Here is a 19,791-nt window from a genome sequence, read left to right as displayed (position 1 = left end):
GACGAGACCCTAATGACAAATATAGTTTTCCCATAAAAAGGGGAAATTATCATAGTTGGGAATTCGAAGGATTCCACGAGAGTTAAATTCAAGAGTATTCAATCAAATGTGATTCAATGGATTTTAAAAGAGAAAATCGACGTGTCCTTGGGGGATAGAGATCAACAGGTACGAACCATCTGCCATTATTTTTTGAAATGCATTTGCCAATGAAGAACAAAAGGCACTTCACCCACTATTGCCATTCAAAAAGCTAGCTTCCCATTGGCGTATGAAATTAAAATGTTCTTCTATAAAGAGAGGAGTCATAAAATTTGAGGTGAGTCATGAAGAAGGAAAATTGCCAAAGCTACCAACCGACGAGGAGGAAAGAACAAGCAAATCAATAAGAGCCGAGAATCCAAATGGTGCACAAGAAACTAACACACACAAGAAACAGATGAGTTAACAACACTAACATAACACCAGAGGGGGAAGTTTCCGCCACCCTTGGCTTCGCCTTTTCTACCCTTCCTGCCTTCCCTTTTTCCGCCCTTCGGAGCCTTCCCTTTTTTCCGCCCCCCTGCCTTATTTCAAAATACAGAAGTCTACAGTTGCCTATCCCTGAAACACAACCTAGAAGTCATTAACTACAAAAAATAAAAGAAAACGTTTGCGCTAAATGAGAAAACTATTTCAATAAAACCAAAAAATAGAGAGGAGAGGGTAGAATAGTTTCTCAAGAAAACACGGGAATCACAAGAAAATGAAGCAAGAAATTTAAATTGTGTTTAGAAATTCCCCTACAAACAGGCATTAGGTCACATTACTTTCAATAAGATTGTGATGAAAATTCTAGAAACGGTGGAAAACAAGATGGAACTCACCTCCAAACCAAGTCTGGAAACTGCAGTGGTTCCTAGCAAGCAAGCTTAGCTTTCAGTTCCTCGGCCACAGCATCAATGAACTCTTCAGTATTCAAGTAGTGGTTCCTAGCCAGCCTGCAGCAGACGAAAGCATGTTTTAAATAAACTCACTGCTCAAATAGAGGCACAAGAAAACACAACTCACACTCGCAGAGAGACAAATTATAAAGATAAAATAAACTTCAAATACTTACTTGGATCCGTGAAGAATTAGTGCAAGATCCTTGGTCATTTTCCCCGATTCCACAGTTCCAATACAAGCTTCCTCGAGTTTTTGAGTGAACTCCAAAAGTCTTGCATTGTCATCCAACTTCGCCCTATTACCAAGACACATTCAAATTCAGATCTACTGACCTTTTCAAGGAACATTAAGATATCAAAGAGGAGCGCTAACTTGGAAAACAATCTTTCTAATATACCTGTGTGCTAGGCCTCTTGTCCAAGCAAAGATAGAAGCTATGCTATTTGTACTCGTTTCACCTCCCTTCTGGTGAACCCTGTAATGCCGAGTAACTGTACCGTGCGCAGCTTCAGCTTCTATAGTCTTTCCATCTGGGCACACCTGTACCCATGAAATACTCCAGTAAGTGACGGACAAGGATTCACACAAATTAGGGAGTAAGGGATGCAGGGATAAGTGCAAATACACATGAAACAGGTATAACATACCAGTACTGATGTCATCAATCCAAGAGATCCAAACCCTACAATAGAACCACGAGTTAAAAACTGCAATCGCTCAGTATGCAAATCATTGATGAGACGAAACAAAAATTAGCAAACGGGCAGTTGTACGAACCTTGAGCTAACATATCACTTTGCACATCTCCATCATAATTCTTGCATGCCCAAACATACCCACCATCACTTTTAAGTGCATAAGCCACCATATCATCAATGAGACGATGCTCATACCTTCCAATCCAATAGTATATAATCAGTAAAACACCATTTAACCTCAGGATCCATTCTATGAAATAAAATCGCCGTCCTGACTCCTTACCATATGCCAGCAGCTTCAAACTTTGATTTCCAGTTAGCTTCATAAACTTCTTGAAATATGTCCTTGAATCTTATATCATGAACAAACAAAAATACAGATAGGTAAGATAATGATAAGTACAAATGTCAAATCCTCTTTTTGTTTGTCAAAACAGGGAAATTAGGAATCTGCGTACCTTCCATCATACTTCTTCAGTATAGTATTTTTTGTGCTAAGATAAAGAGGCCACTTTTTCTCATAAGCTGTGGTCATGGAAGCCCCTGCAAAAGCACAGATGGACTGCATACCCAAGACAGATATACAATATAAGGGGCAAACCCAGTGACTCACAGCAATCAAGAAATTCTTTCAACAGAAACACGAAGGGAGTAACAAATTAAACCTCATCAGTGTTATACATGGCCAATGCAACTCCCCCCTCCCCTGTAAAGTTGTAAACCTCTAGCTCTGTCTTCTCATCCTTTCCTTCTGGCACTGCAAGCATTTATCATGTAATAAGACCAAAAACTAAAGGAATTTAAGAACTTTCACTTATCAAGAGAAACTCTGCATGTATAATCCTACAAAACTACAGTGCTGCACACAAATCTAATACTATCAAAGTATAGATAAAAGTTTACCAAACACCAATTTCAGTTTCCCAGGTCCTTTAATGACTGCATCAGTTGCTCGATACTGATCACCAAAAGCATGTCTTCCAATGCATATCGGCTTTGTCCAGCCTGAAAACAGAAACAATAAGCATTGGTCTAATCCGACAAAACTATAGAATCACTATATTACATTATAATACCTGGGATAAGGCGAGGGATGTTTTTGCAAATAATTGGTTCTCTGAAAACAGTACCTGTAGAAAAAGCAATCATTGTAATTTGAAAAGAAAATTGTTCAAAAGATGAAAACGTATAGTTGACAGTTCACTAACCATTCAAAATATTCCTAATAGTCCCATTGGGACTCCTCCACATACTCTTCAAGTTAAACTCCTTCATACGAGCCTCATCTGTCAATTATAACAACAATATCATGAATTTTGTCAATCTCTCGGCGACGAATGAAAATATTAATACAGGATCTAGAGTTAGAAAACAAATGCATGTATAATTGTTCAGTAGTGTATACCTGGAGTAATAGTTGCACACTTGATCGCTACATTGTACCTAAAATACCAAGTGTTAGAGATGCGGAATGAAATAGCAAAATAAAATTTCCATGCAAAAAGATACTATAATCGCTTCTTGTTCTTCTGTTCTAAGAACTTTAAGTAGAGATGCGATAAACGTACTTGAGAGTAGCCTCGGCACTTTCAACAGTAACCTTGTCATCAGTGGCATCACGATGAGGAAGACCAAGGTCAAAGTATTTGATGTCCAATTCCACAAATGGCAAAATAAGCTGCAGATACAACAAAGAGAAAGAATCATATAAGCAACCACCATCTTGATCACAACAGCATGTAGTTACAAAAAGTAGTATTAGTGAAGCACTTAAGAGTAAGATGTAGATACCTTGTCCTTGATGGATTTCCAGAAAACCCTTGTCATTTCGTCCCCTGTACCACATATCAAAAGACAGCATGAACAAGTGTACGGTGAAATTTCTTCGAGTCTCGACCCATGTACACAAGCGTATTAGTTTCGTAAAGTTGAAATCAACAAGTGTGCCATGCAGTGTGAGTATGACTGTGCCGTGCATTCCGAGTTCTTCACACTTTCATGAGTTAAAAAGAACATCTTGGTGAGTTCTGACCGAACACTTCTGTCCAAACATTTTATGCCTCAAACTTTTAACATCCTTTCTTTGAAAAAATCATCGATTCATCACGGTTCAATTCTTAAGAGGCCGGTAACATATAGATGAAACACAATTTAATTATAATATACGATAAAAAATTCATCAAACAATTCTCCCAATTGAGATCAAGATTATTTTTTGTACAGATCATCAGTAACAAGTTGACAGTCGTATTTATTCAATTTTATATTTTTTGGGGAAAACAAATCATTTCAGGCAAGTGGGTTTTCTTTCTACCAACTTTTTACTCGATCAACAAAGGAAAAAAGAGAACACAAAAATAAAAGGCAGCACCTTTCCGCAAGACAAAAGCAAACAAACATTTGGTGGACGTCACAAATTCAGCTCAATGAGTCAAGGGATAAAACCAAAACGAGACACAACAAGCAGATGAATAAGTTGAGATAATCGGCGATGGAAACAATCAGATCGGAGGAAAAATATATATATAGATGGAAGAGGGATCTCACCGTCCATCTCGACGATGGGGTTGGCGACCTTGATCTTTTGGAAAGCCATTGGTGCTTGTGTTCGTCTGGGAGTGATTGCTTGGAATTGGAAGGGTAGATATGTAGATACGAGGGGAATGGAAACGGCGACTCTTCAACGGTGAGAGGCAGGCAAATTATTATAGGAAGATGCACAAGACACAGAGTCACTCTTGTTCTTTGTATTTATACTGGGAGTTGTGAACCAATGTTCAACGGAGAACTTTTGTTTTTCTTCTCATTTATTATTATTTTTCTTTGAGAGCATTTTTGCTCACCATCATTTAATTTAATACGGTGGATACTCATCACTTTATATTTATCACTGTTAAATGAGTTTAAATTTTGAAATTCGTGTAGTAGATAGATACAATTCTCAAAATTCAAACTCATTTAATGGTAATAAATATGATAGTGAGTATACATCACATTAAATGATGATGAGCAAAAATGCATAATTTTTCTTTCGGTGATTTGGTGATTGGGGCTGATCCACCTACCACCTTTTTGCGCACAATGACACTATATCACAAAATTAAAAAGAGAGATTTTAAATAGGGTAAAGTACAAAAAAAAAAAAAAACCTTAGTCGTCCCTTCTCTCCCCTTCTCTTTCTTCCCCATCATCATCTCCTTCTGCTTAATCTTTAACAAAAAAAAAAAAAAAAAAAAATTTGAAAACCAACCCCACCCGCCCCGCCGCCGCCCCCCCACCCCCCAAGGAGAAGGAGGAAAATGCTTTTTCAAAATTTACTTGCATTTTTACTCAGGACTGGTTCCAAAAACATTTTTACCAAAATCTCTTTCAGCAATTTTAAAAACATTTCCAAACAAGTTCATAACATATACCTTCATATCAACTGTTGTATTTTTTATTTTTTTGAAATTCCTTAATTATGAACTTCAACTTTTGTAATAGCTTATTCTCGCCGTCTGGGACATAGCACTGTCACTCTGGGCCAAGCAACTGATCTTCAAGATGCCTTAAATTTTCCAAAACAATGCAGACTCAGGAAGATCATTGTTGAAGGTGACTCGAAAGTTGTTATTGATGTTGGTGCGAGGTTCCTTGGACAATTAGAACTTTTGTGGAGGACATAAAATGATTGGCTTCCTCTTTTGATTTGGTGGAGTGGGACTATGAAGTTTCATTGTTGATGCCATTACCTCTCTATAGGACATAACTGCGACAATATGTATATTTATCATGGTTGTGTTGTATTCCCTATCAAACTAGAAATGCGTTGTTGTATGATTTTAGAATTCTCAGGTGTTTTAGAGGCTTCTCTCTAAATTAATTTTCTTTTACCCTACAAAAAATTGTAAAATTTGAAACCAACATAGAATATTAATGTCTGGTAGTTCGAATCTCGTGGATGACTAATTCGATACCTAATTAAATTACCTATGTGACTTAGCCGAACTCTCATTTTTTTTTTTTAGTGTAAAATATATTGTTACTACTAAAAAAAACATAGAATATTAATCTGAGATTTTTTTTTCTAAATTTAAATTATCATCTCAATTTGGCTAATTTTTTGCCTAACAATTAGTTTCTCATCACATTGGTGCGGAGGGCTTGAGCCTTCCCCTTCCTTCATATTCTCTCTATCACTTTTCACATTTCGTTTCGGGTGCTGCTGCATCTCAAAAATTGGGTTGTATCAGAGGTTTAGTAATGGGTTTAGCATTCACGGGCAACAGCGGAGGAAGCATGAGGTACTCGCCCACCCTCTCAAGCCCACAGTCGCACTCGCACTGCTTACCTTCTCCTCTACTCTTCCACTCTTCTCTCCCGCAGCGCTTCAACCTACACTCCATGGCGGTGAAGCCAATCAAAAGGGTTTGTTGCGAGCTCCAAGCCAAAGTCAATGGCGCTCTTTCCGCCGACTCCGACCCCCGTTTCATCGACCGGGTATGGTTTCGAAAACCCTTTTAGCCTTTTCGCCTCAATCTACGTGTTTGCTTCCCAAAAGCAGAAAAAGTGTTTTTACCAGTGATTACCCACAAACTCAAACGCAGAAAGATTAAAACTTTGAGCTGAAGGTAGTTAAATTCTGATTACCAAAGTGCTTTTTATTTCAGCAAAAAGCACTGGAAGCGGCAATGAATGATATAAATAGCTCATTTGGGAAGGGAAGTGTTACAAGATTAGGAAGTGCCGGTGGAGCTCTGGTGTATGTGCTTCTCTGTCTCCTTGTCATATCATATAACCGTCAATGTAGATTATTTAAAAGTCTGTTTATTTTTGCAGTGAAACTTTTCCCAGTGGCTGCTTGACATTAGACCTTGCCTTAGGTGGTGGCCTTCCAAAAGGGAGAATTGTGGAGGTATGTATCCCATTGTATGCTTTCTTGCTTTTACTTTTGTGTTTATCTCTTTTTCTTTATTTTGCTTGCTAAGTTACACTTGCATCCGTTTGGGATTGGAATTTCGATGGTTTCCCTTCACCCTGCTCTGAATGTGGAGAGGTTTTGTTAGGCCCAAAAACCAATTTCTGCTTCTCCTTCCTTTCACTTTTTATGACCAAAGACGGGTTGTTTCATTGGAAAAGAAATCTTTGTAATAGATGATGTATCAAATGAAAGTTTCGTAAAAGATGTAGTATCTAAAGAAATCTTCGTAATTGTAGGAGATTGATTGCATTTTTGTGCATTGCTTTATTACATACTTGGAGTAAACTCTGCACCAGTTTGGTGTGGTGTGGGGATTTGGCGTTTTCATTGTTGCTTGTGGATTTTTAATTTTGTTTTATTTTCATTTTTGTATTAGAGCCAAAAATTTGGTTATTTTATCAGCATGTGCAATCATCATGGTTACTTATAGTTTTTAATAAAGATGCAATCACATTATTGCTTAAGCTCCAGTGGGTGAATTTGACATGCTACTTAAGCTTTATAAACATATGGAAATTTCTCCTAATGACTTTCATTTTGTTAGAGTGATTGGAGTAGTGTAATTAACGGGATTCATGTTGGCCCAAGGAAGCAGTTTGCACTTTCTTTATTTGTATTAGGTAGTTCTTGCACAAAATGCTTATTTATCCTTGTATTGTTTCTAGATATTTGGACCAGAAAGTAGTGGAAAAACCACTCTAGCACTCCATGCAATTGCAGAGGTGCAGGTATAGCTTCCTCAACTTTCATCAGGAATCTTTAGTTTCTAGTAACTGAATACTGGCTGCTTCAAAGGATTTAGATCTTTACTGGACCAACATTTAGCTTTTCAATGGTAATATGCAGAAACTTGGAGGAAATGCTATGCTTGTTGATGCAGAACATGCTTTTGATCCAGCATATTCAAGAGCATTGGGAGTAGATGTAGAAAATTTGATTGTTTGTCAGCCTGATCATGGTGAAATGGCACTTGAGAGTACTATTCTGAACTTATTCAGTCTGTCATAAGCAGGATGCCTAAGTATACATTTAGTATATTCTTAACATAATGATTTGATTTCTGTCATCTCAGTTGCAGATCGTATGTGCAGATCTGGTGCCATTGATCTTATCTGTGTTGATTCTGTCTCGGCACTCACTCCACGAGCAGAGATTGAAGTAAGCTTCTCTTTATATTGTAATTATAAGTGTTCGATGTGCAATTTTTCATATCTCACTGTCAAATCTTGCCACGTATAGGGTGAGATAGGGATGCAGCAAATGGGTTTGCAAGCACGTCTTATGAGCCAAGCTTTGCGCAAAATGTCAGGAAATGCATCTAAAGCTGGATGTACACTAATATTTTTAAATCAAATCAGATATAAGGTAGTTTCTATTAATTTGTTCACATCTTCTCTTTTCCGAATGGCACATACTTGAGCATTAAAGTTTTCAAATATTTATGATGACGCATACCTGGATATCGAGTACCTAGGGCTGAGCGTCTGAGTCTGAATCAACAATTTTTCATATGTATATGATTGTAATTGTTCCTCAATTTTTCTTATTAGTTATTTTCCCCCTAAATCACAATTAGTTCACTTCCAGAAACTAATAGCCTGACTCCATGTTGCAAGATCGGTGTATATTATGGGAATCCGGAAGTGACATCTGGAGGAATTGCATTAAAATTCTTTGCCTCAGTTCGGCTTGAAATACGTTCTACAGGGAAGATAAAGTCTGTAAGCACAATAGCCACTTTTTCTCAATTCATAATAGCGATTTGATAGATTAATTATAATATCTATTTATCTGTGTAAATCAGCAAACAGAGTTTCTATATTGTTTCTCATAGAACATACTTCTATACTGAGCAGGTAAAGGGAGATGAAGAAATTGGGGTTCGGGTTCGTGTAAGAGTAGTAAAGAGTAAGGTAACTTTTAGTACATCAAAATCATTTCTACATCTGTGAGGCTTGTGCACCAAGCATAGAAGGAACACTTCTGTTGTTATCTTTATGATTACTTGAAGCAGTTATTGCAGTTTCACTAGAAACTTCATAAATGGTTTAAAGTATGAAAATGTGATTTTTTTTAATATATATATTTGGTCTAATTTTTCAGTAGAGTTTTCTGTCAAAAGCCATTTATCCCTTTTGATTCTTCGCATTTTATGGAAAATGCTATCCTTTGTTGGCTAAATGATTTTGTTATCGTATTTGCATACATTTTAAGAGGACTTTTGCTGACTGCCTCCTGATTCCCAGGTTTTGACAGTATTCCATAATTATTGGCACTGCTCTTTATCACATCCATTCATTTAATTTTCAACAACTTTATTACATTTCTGATTAATATGGCTTTATAAGTGAAAGGATCCTGATCCTAAGTTGTTGTAGGTTTCGAGGCCATACAAACAAGCTGAATTTGAAATTGTTTTTGGAGAGGGAGTTAGTAAATTGGTGAGTATTGCAACATATTTGATCTTCCCAGCCCGAAAGGTTGAAGCCACAATCTATTTTAACTCATTCTTTCATTCAGGGTTGCATATTGGATTGTGCTGAAGCAATGGATGTAGTAGTGAGGAAGGGTTCTTGGTATAGCTATGGGGACCACAGGTTTGTACTTGAACTTCTATTTTCAGGTTTTAATTCTTAAACTTGTAGTTATATGTTGGGCATTCGTAAAAACTCATGCAGTAGACTTCATTTTTGTTGTTGAGTTTAGTTTGGATATTCGATCAAATAGGACTCTCATTCAGAATACTATTCATATTCGGAAAGAAAAGAGTATGCAAACCCATAGACAAGTAGAGTTTGATTATTAAAATTGAATGTTTTGTTTAAGGAAGACGTGTATTCCTAGGTTTTACTTTTCCTGTTTCTTCTTTCTTAACAATGTTTATCATGCACTGTTCATGCACATTGTTCACAAAATCAGACCAGCATAAGTTTGCTTACTTTTCTCAATTCTTTGCAACCCCAAGGGAACACAGATTTCACTTTGGAGAGAAAAGGTTTTGGGGGTATTGAATAACGGGAGGTGGAGGAGTAAGTTTGGTGCATTAAGGGGTTTGAGACAAGGAGAACCACTCTCAGCTTTCCAATTCACACTAATTATGGATGTACTTAGTAGATTGGTAAATAAAGTTGAGGAGATGCATTATTGGTATTGCTAATTAGAAGGGAAACTGTGGACATTTCTCATTTAGGAAGCATTTTGTGCTTTATCAGGTCTCAAATAAATAAGGCCAGGCACCGTTTAAGTTCACATGAAAGTAAGAGGGAGGCGCCTTATTATTTTAAAAAAAGAAAGACTAAACCTTCCCAACCCTGAACTGTACTCCAACTTCAAGGTATTGCTAAAAGATCTGTGGTGAAACCACATGTTATCTAAATTGTACTGGGTCCTACCTCAATGGACTCGTGATGCAATAGGGTAAGTTTGACACTGAGGCTGCCCGTCACTTCCCATCAATCTTCTATTTTTGACTTCCTTCTTTTGTTTCTTGTAGGAAAACAAATTACAGTCTCTTCAATGTCAACAACTTTTTAATGATCCTCCTTTTAAACTCTAGCAGCCCTGCCCTGATTCTGTCATGCCTGATCAGCCTAACCCAATTTCCTTTATTTAACCCACACTGGCAACCACCCTCAGTAGCCCTGACCCTCTAAATCTGTACGCCCCAAATGATTGTGGGAACAAAAGAGCACAATATTGTTATCAATCCCCAAAATTTCTAGTAAAAGTTGCAGATCCATGAGTAGGAGATAGTTCTATCAGCCCTTTTTGCTACAATTTCATGGTTACAGACTGATGTGGGGTGAGCAAAGGCTATTAAACCTCAAATTCGTTTTCTTCGAGGACAGACCAATAGACACCCATTCCTTTCTCCAGGGCCACATTTGAAGACATAATAAGCTGGGAGCAGTGTCTTAATTCCCAAAAGGTGGCCAGGGACATGCATTATTTATTCTACTGCCAAAAGTAATGAATCAGCAGGCTACTAAATAACCTCCACTTATTTACTTAACAATAAGATCCTTTGGAACATTCAACCATTTCCCAGCTTGGACCTTGCTGAGTCCATGAACACGTGAAATGCCACACACCTTGATGTTTTGAAAAGTCTTCTGAAATCACCGCAGCCTCTCTTGTCTAGATTTAAATCCTGAACTAAATGGGTTTTCACATTATCAACATAAAAGCAAAGTATTTTATGATTGTCTTGTACACAAAAGTGAGGCAGAGGGTTCGGCATTATCAACATACGAGCAAAGTATGTATATTTTATTTATCTTTGTCCCCGAAGTAACTCTCATTAACCAGCACTAATGTGAAGATGTTTACTTAAATGGGCTGCCCTTAAAATTTTGAATAACTCCTAGGTGAGATGAAAGGGGAAGGTTTACCTCCTCAGCTAACTTTAGGCTTTTATTCTTTCTATCTCAAGAATTCTCAAGAATTCTTACAAATAACTCCTAGGTGAGATGAAAGGGGAAGGTTTATTTTCTTACAAATAACTCAAGAATTCTCTTGTTTATAACTGTTACTCTCTCTCTCTCTCTCTCAATTAAAAAACTGTTGCGGCTAATGACTGGCTTTTATATCTTATTTAAAAAGGTTAGGACAAGGAAGAGATAAAGCATTGCAGTACTTGAGAGAGAACCCTCTTCTTGTTGATGAAATGGAGAAGGTGATTTTTTTATTTTCGTATATTAATTGGAACTTGACGCTACACTCCAGTTTTTATTTTACTTTATTATTATTTTTTTTAACTTAGTCAGTACATTGTTTCTTATTGTGTATTTCGAGTCGTCAAGATTACCTGCATTGTATAGATGGTATATTTTGCTTCATTTTCGTTCAGTATGTGCACAATGAAAATGTGGTTATCATATGCAGTCAATACTGTGAATTATGAACATAATATGATAATCCAGTCCGACATTTTTCATATGGTCATGAAAATTTGTTGAGGAAAGTTGGTGTTATTTCTGTTTTGAGGGACACTAGGGGTAAATGTACAAAACCTCAATGTTTATCTGTTTTGATGAAAAAATTTAATGCCTTCTTGCGTGCTTTGCATAATTTTCTTTGACATTGGGATAAATGGAATGTGCTATTAAGAAACTGAACGATTCTTGAATGCGCATGCAGATAGTTCGCTCCATGATGACAGATGGAACTGGACAAGTAGGCTCATTTCAGACAAGTAACTTGTCACTTGCCCAACAGGATGAACATGATTTCGAGGATATCCAATGAGGAGAAATGGATTTCAGTGTTTTCACTGTCTTCTGTTCTGGATCAAGGCAAAAGAAGTTACGGAAACCACAAAGAAACAGCACCAGTTTGCTCCACTCTACGCATCAAATGCAAGACTCGGGATATTTGACAAGTTGACATCAGTTTCTGCCTGATCCTGGTTCAGTTCCAGAGGTGGGGCGGGTGATGGGTTTTGTTTCGAACTAACAGGCTTAGGTTATTTCCATTTGAGTTGTTATGTCGTTGATCTGATACCATTCATCAAGTATTGCTTTTAACGTTCAAAGCATGCCCTTGATTTGTATTTCTTTGATGCCTAACTTGAACTAGGCATTGGTAATGACTCAAACCTTACCGTATTGTATGCAAACTAAAAATCGTCTGTCAAGTATACAGTTCATCAACTTCAAACGTGTATATTAGCATTTGGATTTACTTATGATTTCTCTTTTTCGATGAACTTTGGATTCGAGAATTGTTTGGCAATGACTTATACGTGATGGAAAGCCATTATAGTGACTTACCCATGTCATATAAGTTCTCATAAAACAGCCGAACAAAGTATTCAATATGAAGTGTTCGGCAGATGGGCTCTGAGCACCTACAGAACAGTTGGACAAGTGACAGCCGAAATTTATGACAATTTCAGTAAGGTCCCGCCGGACTCCAACGAACTCTTCGGCCACCTAGAGCCGAACAATCTTCGCGATCAACTTTTCTCTCTCGTCCGAACTCGAAAATCTTCACACTTCCCAACCCTCCAAACGTTAAATAATGAATCGGGGACACTAATCAAGTTATTTTGCAGTGACATTCTTTCACCTCAGCCGATCGCCGAGGATCCATCGTACAGGACGGGGAGCCTGTCGTCATCCGGAAAAAGGCACCCAACGCCGCGGCCAAGAATGATGAGAAAGCCGTCAACGCTGCTCGCCGCGCCGGAGGTGAGACAGACACCTTCAAGAAAGCAACTGCCGGGACAAATAAAGCTGCCCCCTGACAACATTTCTCGTGATTTTGTATCTAAATTGTACTACGTATATATGAAATTATTGTCTTTCATATTATAATTGATATTTCTTTCTTGATTGAGCTAAATAATATTTTCTAGAGATCATTTTAATTGTCAAAGAAAAAAAAACAGTGGTGACGAATAATTCGTCATTGACAATATCGATGATTTTGAGTGGTGGCTTGCCTAGGTGGATACGACCTTCCTTTAGCGCACTACGTCTCTGGTTCAAACCCTCGCTCCTCCTTCGGCGTAAGTTAAAAGTAGTGGTATCAAACAATTTTCAAGACAAACCAATTTGATTAGTTCTAAACACTTGAAACACCGGCTAACGGTTTTAGATGGCGAATCTTGATCACTGAATGATATCGTCCCCTCATAAAATTTATATTTTATCAATTGTTATAGACAACCATGTTTCTATCTCTGTCATCGCGCATTGGTTTGGAGGCTCCCTAAACGGTTTCAGAATTTTTATAACCTTGATTGACACGTGTTTTTCGGTGATCAAAATTATTTTGCTTATTAACTAGTAATACATAAGAAAAATTGTGATAGTTTGGGATTAGATTGAGTGAAACTATAAAGTTTAATGATATTTATCCTTAAAAACAGAAAAGAGAAAAGAGAATTCGTTTCTTCTTAAAGGTTAAGTTTGTTCATAAATCATGGTCTGGGAGAATCTGATCGTGCAGTCAAGCCTCACCATTTGGCGAGAAAGTTAGGAAAGCAATGTGTCTCCTATATTTGTTTGAGAATACCTTTTGCACTTTTAGTAATTTGTTTCAGAGAGCACAGAGCCCCCTCGATTCTTGCTGATATCATCTTTTAATTTAGCTGTTACTTGGCCGTAGTTCATTACTCATTAGGTACTTTCATGTGAAACCAAATTAATTTGAAACTTTTCCGTAAACACAAATTATTAAAGAAGAAATCCAAGACCACCCACAACCATAAAAACCAAATTAAGATAGATATCTTTGTCTTAATTTGGTTACTTTGGTATTAATGTCATATCCTTATTTGGATTTGAGCAGTGTAAGAAATTCATGTATATTATCTGTATATTGTATGGATGGCATTTGTAATTAATTTTCACACACTATATATATATGTATATATGCGTGTGTGTTTGTGTTTGGCTGTGTATCTCTTCTTTCTCTTTGCTCTCAGAAAGAGAAGCTTTTGATTTGTGTTTTGTGTTTCTTAGTGTGGTAGAGAATGGAGCTTTTGGGAAATGGTGGGGCTTCAAGTGATGAAGCATCGAATTCCCGCAGAGGCAACAAAAAATATCATCGCCATACTAATGAGCAGATACAACGACTCGAAGAGTAAGAATCAACCTTCAATTATTTATCTTATTTTCCTAAACTCTATTATGTTCATGTGCTGAATGTGGATGAAGGACCAATACATGCATGATTGTTCCTTACAAAAAAATCTACATGGAAATTACTTTGTCTTTTACTAGTGAGTATCCAATTAGATCATTTTCCTTGATTGTTTTTCTTCTATATCTGCATACAAATGAGAATTTTCATCAGTACCTCACTGAGGATTTGATTTCTGTGGGATGCGGTTTAGTATGTGTTTCAAGTTTGTTGAATTGGATTGCTGTGCTCATATCATCTGATCTGTTTCTCCAACCAAAAAATAAGAAATACTTATGTCGATATCATCTTTTTCGTGAATTAAATTCTGACTTCGAAATCTGTTAATGAGAGACTCATCTTTTCCAAGCGGCCATAAATTGGGTATAGATCCCAGATCAATGCTTGTTTGAAAGGTTCTTTTGAAAGTTATGACTTAGACTTGCTTTTTATTTTTTTATTTTTCATACACAGACTAATCTTCGAGTAATTCTGTCTTTCTTTTACGGTTAACAGTTCTATCATCAATTGAATTTCAATGCATTTGATCGTAGATATTAAACCTTGGTCTCTATTTTTCTCCAATTTGAGGTTGTATTTTTTCTTTCCACTTCTTAATCTGTCGCACTTGATCTTGAATGATAACGGGGTTCTTTTGGATGTAGATTTTTCAAGCACTGTGCCCACCCGGATGACAGCCAACGTCAACAGCTGGGCAGGGAATTGGGCCTTGAACCAAAACAAATCAAGTTCTGGTTTCAGAACAAAAGAACACAGACCAAGGTTTTCCATATTTCTCAGTAACTTACTCGGATGCTTAGCAATCTGTCCTTTTGTTCTTGTATTTTATATTGCATCTATAACTTACTCGGTATTTTTTAGGCTCAAAGTGAGAGAGCAGACAACACTATTCTTCGCCAAGATAATGAAAGGATTCAATGTGAAAACTATGCGATGAGAGAGGCCTTAAAGAATGTCAGTTGCCCAACCTGTGGTGGTCCACCGTTTGGAGAAGAAGAGCGGCAGATCAATCTGCAGAGCCTTCAGCTGGAGAATGCCTATTTGAAAGAAGAGGCAAGTATTTGGAATATAAATAAAATCTCATCCGTAAATTCAATCACTCTCATAAAGATCTCTATTGTTAATTATTGTTCATTGTATTTATATGTGGATTCACTTTGATGATGTCTTCTTAAGGATATTTTTTGTGCAGCATGATAAGGTAGCCAGCCTTCTTTCCAAATATATTGGGAAACCACTATCACAAATTGAATCGCTTGCGTCTGTAGTTGGATCCACACTGGATTTATCACCAGGATGTTCGATCAACCAAGGGATTATTGGAAGTCCACCCCTTGATCTCAATCTTACCAGTCCTGCATTTTCTTACCAATTACAAGAAATCCCTGAAATGGAAAAGACACTCATGGCAGACATTGCTGCCAGTGCCTTGGAAGAACTGGTCAAACTTTTTCAGATCGACGAGCCCTTGTGGGTGAAATCCACAGCTTATGGACGATATTTCCTCAACCGTGGCAACTATGATAAGATATTTCCAAGAACCAATCAATTCAAAACCTCTAGTGCACGTATCGAATCTTCAAAAGATTCAGGAGTAGTGACCATTAGTGCAGCAACCTTGGTTGACATGTTCTTAGACTCAGTTAGTTCTTTAACTCATTCTTTTCGTTATTTTCCCAATATAAACTGACAAAGTAATATTACACTGCTGGAATGATCAAATAAGGTGAAGAGAAATGGTTTATTTTTGCAGAATAAATGGGAAGAACTCTTTCCCACAATCGTTACGAAAGCCAAGACAATTGAAGTACTTGAAAGTGGAATGATAGGAAATCGGAGTGGTTGCCTACTGCTGGTACATATTAAAGCCATTGATTTGTTGAGTTAATTATTTTCCTATAGTTTTCACCATCAGTTATACGTCAAATTGCTTTAATGCAGATGTATGAACAAATGCACATTCTCTCACCTTTGGTGCTGCCACGGGATTTCTACTTTCTTCGTTATTGTCAGCAGATGAAGCTAGGCACATGGGTCGTTGTTGATGTTTCCCACAAATTCCCCAAAGAGAGTTCTTCAAATCAATCACGATCTTGGCGGCTTCCTTCGGGTTGTTTGATCGAAGATATGACTAATGGATGCTCCAAGGTGAGTAGCTTCATCACTTTAGCATAAGTATTTATAATAAGATCTGCATGCTTACTGTTACTGAGAATACGCTTGTCAAGCCAATGGGAAAAAGGCAGGAGAATACCTCACATTTCCAGTTTTCTTAGTTTAATACATTTTCTACAATCTTGCTCTTCTCATGCGGTAACATTTATACTTTCTCGTCAATTATCATTGTTGTTCTGGCTCTGTCAACATCACAATTAATTATTACTCGCAATCACTATACAATATTCCAAATTTTATTTTTCATTTATTGTTTCATATTTATTGACTGCAATAATTGTAGGTAACTTGGATTGAGCATGTGGAGGTTGATGACAAGACACAAACTCATCGGCTCTACAGAGATCTTATATGTAGTAGTGTTGCATATGGAGCAGAGAGATGGATCATTACTCTTAAGAGGATGTGTGAGAGATTCGATTGCTTAATGGATGAAGTTGAATCTACTTGTGAGTTTGGAGGAGGCAAGTCTTCCTTAATCCCCAGTTAGAAAATAATACATTGATATTTGCCAAAATGGAAAAGAAACTCTCGTTCCCTTTTCTGTTCGGATCATTTTGTAATGCTTTTGGATTTTGATGAGCCTATTGTCCATTGTTTAGTGGTAACTTCACCTGAAGGCAAGAGGAGTGTAATGAAGCTCTCTCAGAGAATGGTGAAGAACTTTTGTGGAATGCTGAGCATGGCAGTTAAACTTGACTTCCCTCAGTTGTCCGAGGTGAACAACAGTGGGGTTCGAGTCTCTGTTCGTAAGAGCGCAGAATCAGGACAGCCCCATGGCATGATCGTCAGTGTTGCCACTTCTCTTTGGCTTCCTCTACCCTCCGAAACTGTCTTTAACTTCTTCAGAGATGAGAAAAATAGAGTTCAGGTTTCTCACTAACAAAAGGATCCTCCTCATATTTTTTATATCTTCGTTTCCAAGTAATTAGAGTTTGAAATGTGATATGACTGATACCTTAATTTGATTTCTCTCCCAGTGGGATGTTCTGTCTAATGGAAATCCAGTGCATGAGATTGCAAACATTTCAACTGGAACGCATCCAGGAAACTGTATATCTGTTATTCGGGTAGTTTCATTTCCTTCTTCCATTTTTCCTTTCAGAATTATTTTATCCCGGAAGTACGGGGAAACTAAAGTTGAACTCATGCTACTTTAAATGCTGGAAGGATGAGGAAAAGCTTTTCAGCCTATGTTTTTGGCTTTATAAGCAGTTCAGTTTGATTGATCTCAATGGTTTCTGTGGAGCAGCCTTTCATCCCCACCGAGAATAACATGCTGATGCTTCAAGAGAGTTACACAGACCCTTTGGGATCCTTATTCGTATATGCTCCAGTCGACGTACCAGCTCTTAACGTAGCAGTAGGCGGCGAGGACTCTTCCAACATACCTATCCTCCCATCGGGGTTTGTGATATCAGGCGATGGCCGTGCTGAAGTAACTGGGGATTCAGGCCATTCCACGGCAGGTGGTTCACTTCTCACAGTGGCTTTCCAGATATTGGTTTCCAGCCCGTCAACTTCAAAGCAGATGAACATGGAGTCAGTGGCAACTGTCAACACTCTCATCAGTTCCACCGTTCAAAAAATCAAAGTTGCTCTCAACTGCTCGAGCTTGGATTAAACTGTTTGCGGTGGAATTGTAATTCTTATGCTAAGAATAAAACCAGCCGTCGGAGAAGGTTGTGAAATTTATTTTTGAAACTGTTTTGAGACTCTGTTTGAATTTCGTTTTGAATAATTGGCTATATATAAGCAGCTATTGCTCAAGCTTGCAACTTATTCCGTCGAGTAGGGGCGAAAGTCGGCCTTAGTGATTTGACGATGCCGAGTGGAAGGGCCGTCGCTCAACGGATAAAAATTATTCTAGAGAGTGGACATCTAATTCGTATGGACCATAGGATATATAATCTTAACTACTTGAGCTACAAGCGCGTAACAATTGGTTAGAGACAAGCTTGTTAACTTGGTACCTTTTGTACCAATTTTTTTTTTTTTTTTTGGAAACATTTTAGGTAGATGAAGAATCAAGTTTGACCGTAAAGGTTTAACATCTTATCTTGTAAGAAACAAAAAATAATTTTTCTTATGTAGCTAGAACTTGGTGACATGCCCCGATCTCGATATCCCCAAATATCAGGATGGACAAGTGATGGCCAACACCCGATGGTAACAAAGCCATTTTAAAACATGCATACGAATAAAATGTGTAATTAGAAAGACAAACCACTACAAAATCGTGTTCAGAACATATAATTACTGGAGAATAATGAGAAAGAATTATAATAAAGGGTCCGAGCGAAGGAATGAGTCATACACTGAGGAGACTCAAAGATCGCTATGCGGAAGTGTCCTGATGTCGGGATCTTGTGCCTCGAACCTAAATCCTGAAGGGGGCGCAAAAACAAAAAGGTGAGTGAACCATAATTTATAATAATACACTAATAATAAGAAAACCATTTTCTTTATGAACATACTAACCCCTTGTTTTGAAAACATATATATAATACTACATATAAGTTTTGTGAGAACCCTAGCATGCCATGTAAAACATTCGTAAATCATGTATGTAAAACAGTGCGCAGAAATAATAATAGTCGCCCGAAGGCAAATTCGTGAATCTCGTAACTCAAATCAATAGTATACTCAACTAGGGGTATCATACTGGCCTGAAGGCATAACCATCACCAAAGGTGAAGCTGTACGACACTGGGTTATGCCAGTGAAGAAAATCATGGTCCATCACTCGAAGGTGAAGCTGTATTACTCTAGGTTAGGCCAGAGAAGAGACACCATCCTCGCTAGATCGAGCACCTCTCGGGGAATGAAATACCTGTGAGTGGACCCCTTCTTAACTTACATGTTTTTATAAAATATTAGCCTAGCATGCATATCATATTTCATGATTTGAGCATGTTTTGCAATATGTTTTACGGAGAATTTATGATTTCTTTACATTGCTTTTATGGAATATTTATGCTTTATCGAATATTACATTTTACGAACAATTATGAATTATTGGATTTGCTTATATGAATTTCTATGGATTTCGAATATGACTTATTTTACGGATTTACGAACATGAGATTCCATGGATTTACGGATATGACTTATTATGGATTTATGAGACGGGGTTTTGAGCTTTTGAGCTCAGATGATTTGGCAGGAGTTTTCGAGATATGTTTTCGGTGCTTATCTAGTGGATTATCATACAACATATCCACACAACACGGGTATGTAGACGTCTATGGCCATAGGACACAGTTGAGGATGTTTATGTATATATCTCTTCTCTAGTGTAACCTAGAGTCGTACAGCTTCACCTTCAGGTGATGGACAATGATTTCTTCACTGGTGTAACCCAATGTCGTACAGCTTTAC

At 37.5% G+C, this 19,791-nt stretch overlaps 3 protein-coding genes across 3 annotated transcripts; 2 read left to right on the top strand and 1 right to left on the bottom strand.

Annotated features, from left to right (window-relative positions):
• Positions 1-272: 272 nt before the first annotated feature.
• Positions 273-4,344, bottom strand: LOC103956814 (isocitrate dehydrogenase [NADP]). The gene is made up of 16 exons (XM_048566489.1): positions 4,173-4,344; positions 3,417-3,460; positions 3,194-3,303; positions 3,031-3,068; positions 2,834-2,911; positions 2,702-2,755; positions 2,529-2,630; positions 2,291-2,382; positions 2,084-2,187; positions 1,909-1,977; positions 1,705-1,820; positions 1,575-1,609; positions 1,325-1,467; positions 1,100-1,222; positions 867-980; positions 273-603 (listed from the first exon to the last, which is right to left on the bottom strand). The coding sequence occupies exons 1-15, from the start codon at positions 4,219-4,221 to the stop codon at positions 899-901; spliced, it is 1,239 nt and encodes a 412-aa protein (XP_048422446.1). The 5' UTR covers positions 4,222-4,344; the 3' UTR covers positions 273-603; positions 867-898.
• Positions 4,345-5,771: 1,427 nt separating this feature from the next.
• Positions 5,772-12,236, top strand: LOC103956810 (DNA repair protein recA homolog 1, chloroplastic). The gene is made up of 13 exons (XM_009368854.3): positions 5,772-6,104; positions 6,275-6,366; positions 6,444-6,519; positions 7,251-7,313; positions 7,432-7,561; positions 7,658-7,743; positions 7,825-7,950; positions 8,202-8,306; positions 8,442-8,498; positions 8,964-9,026; positions 9,106-9,182; positions 11,188-11,260; positions 11,725-12,236. The coding sequence occupies exons 1-13, from the start codon at positions 5,868-5,870 to the stop codon at positions 11,830-11,832; spliced, it is 1,293 nt and encodes a 430-aa protein (XP_009367129.2). The 5' UTR covers positions 5,772-5,867; the 3' UTR covers positions 11,833-12,236.
• A 1,764-nt stretch (positions 12,237-14,000) lies between these two features.
• Positions 14,001-18,149, top strand: LOC103956808 (homeobox-leucine zipper protein HDG11-like). Its single transcript, XM_009368851.3, has 10 exons — positions 14,001-14,175; positions 14,880-14,997; positions 15,097-15,288; positions 15,428-15,877; positions 15,989-16,090; positions 16,177-16,383; positions 16,694-16,874; positions 17,013-17,281; positions 17,391-17,480; positions 17,663-18,149. The coding sequence occupies exons 1-10, from the start codon at positions 14,066-14,068 to the stop codon at positions 18,032-18,034; spliced, it is 2,091 nt and encodes a 696-aa protein (XP_009367126.2). The 5' UTR covers positions 14,001-14,065; the 3' UTR covers positions 18,035-18,149.
• The last annotated feature ends 1,642 nt before the right edge of the window (positions 18,150-19,791 follow it).

This window comes from the organism of the source record quoted next, unplaced genomic scaffold, assembly GCF_019419815.1.
Source record: "Pyrus x bretschneideri cultivar Hongxiangsu unplaced genomic scaffold, Pyrus_bretschneideri_v1 Contig41, whole genome shotgun sequence".
In the NCBI taxonomy this organism is placed as follows: Eukaryota; Viridiplantae; Streptophyta; class Magnoliopsida; order Rosales; family Rosaceae; genus Pyrus; species Pyrus x bretschneideri.
Note: the sequence above shows the minus strand (reverse complement) of the source record. Positions and strands in the feature narration are given on the sequence as shown.

What these genes read in the sequence shown, in the direction of transcription:
- LOC103956814 (XM_048566489.1), bottom strand. Translation starts at nt 4,221, where the DNA reads ATGGCTTTCCAAAAGATCAAGGTCGCCAACCCCATCGTCGAGATGGAC. An exon ending in AGTGCCGAGGCTACTCTCAA is followed by an intron (nt 3,069 to 3,193) that starts GTACGTTTATCG and finishes TTGGTATTTTAG; the next exon opens with GTACAATGTAGCGATCAAGT. An exon ending in TATTAGGAATATTTTGAATG is followed by an intron (nt 2,756 to 2,833) that starts GTTAGTGAACTG and finishes CTTTTTCTACAG; the next exon opens with GTACTGTTTTCAGAGAACCA.
- LOC103956810 (XM_009368854.3), top strand. Translation starts at nt 5,868, where the DNA reads ATGGGTTTAGCATTCACGGGCAACAGCGGAGGAAGCATGAGGTACTCG. An exon ending in GAGAGGGAGTTAGTAAATTG is followed by an intron (nt 9,027 to 9,105) that starts GTGAGTATTGCA and finishes TCTTTCATTCAG; the next exon opens with GGTTGCATATTGGATTGTGC. An exon ending in TATAGCTATGGGGACCACAG is followed by an intron (nt 9,183 to 11,187) that starts GTTTGTACTTGA and finishes TTATTTAAAAAG; the next exon opens with GTTAGGACAAGGAAGAGATA.
- LOC103956808 (XM_009368851.3), top strand. Translation starts at nt 14,066, where the DNA reads ATGGAGCTTTTGGGAAATGGTGGGGCTTCAAGTGATGAAGCATCGAAT. An exon ending in TGACTAATGGATGCTCCAAG is followed by an intron (nt 16,384 to 16,693) that starts GTGAGTAGCTTC and finishes CAATAATTGTAG; the next exon opens with GTAACTTGGATTGAGCATGT. An exon ending in ACTGTATATCTGTTATTCGG is followed by an intron (nt 17,481 to 17,662) that starts GTAGTTTCATTT and finishes TCTGTGGAGCAG; the next exon opens with CCTTTCATCCCCACCGAGAA.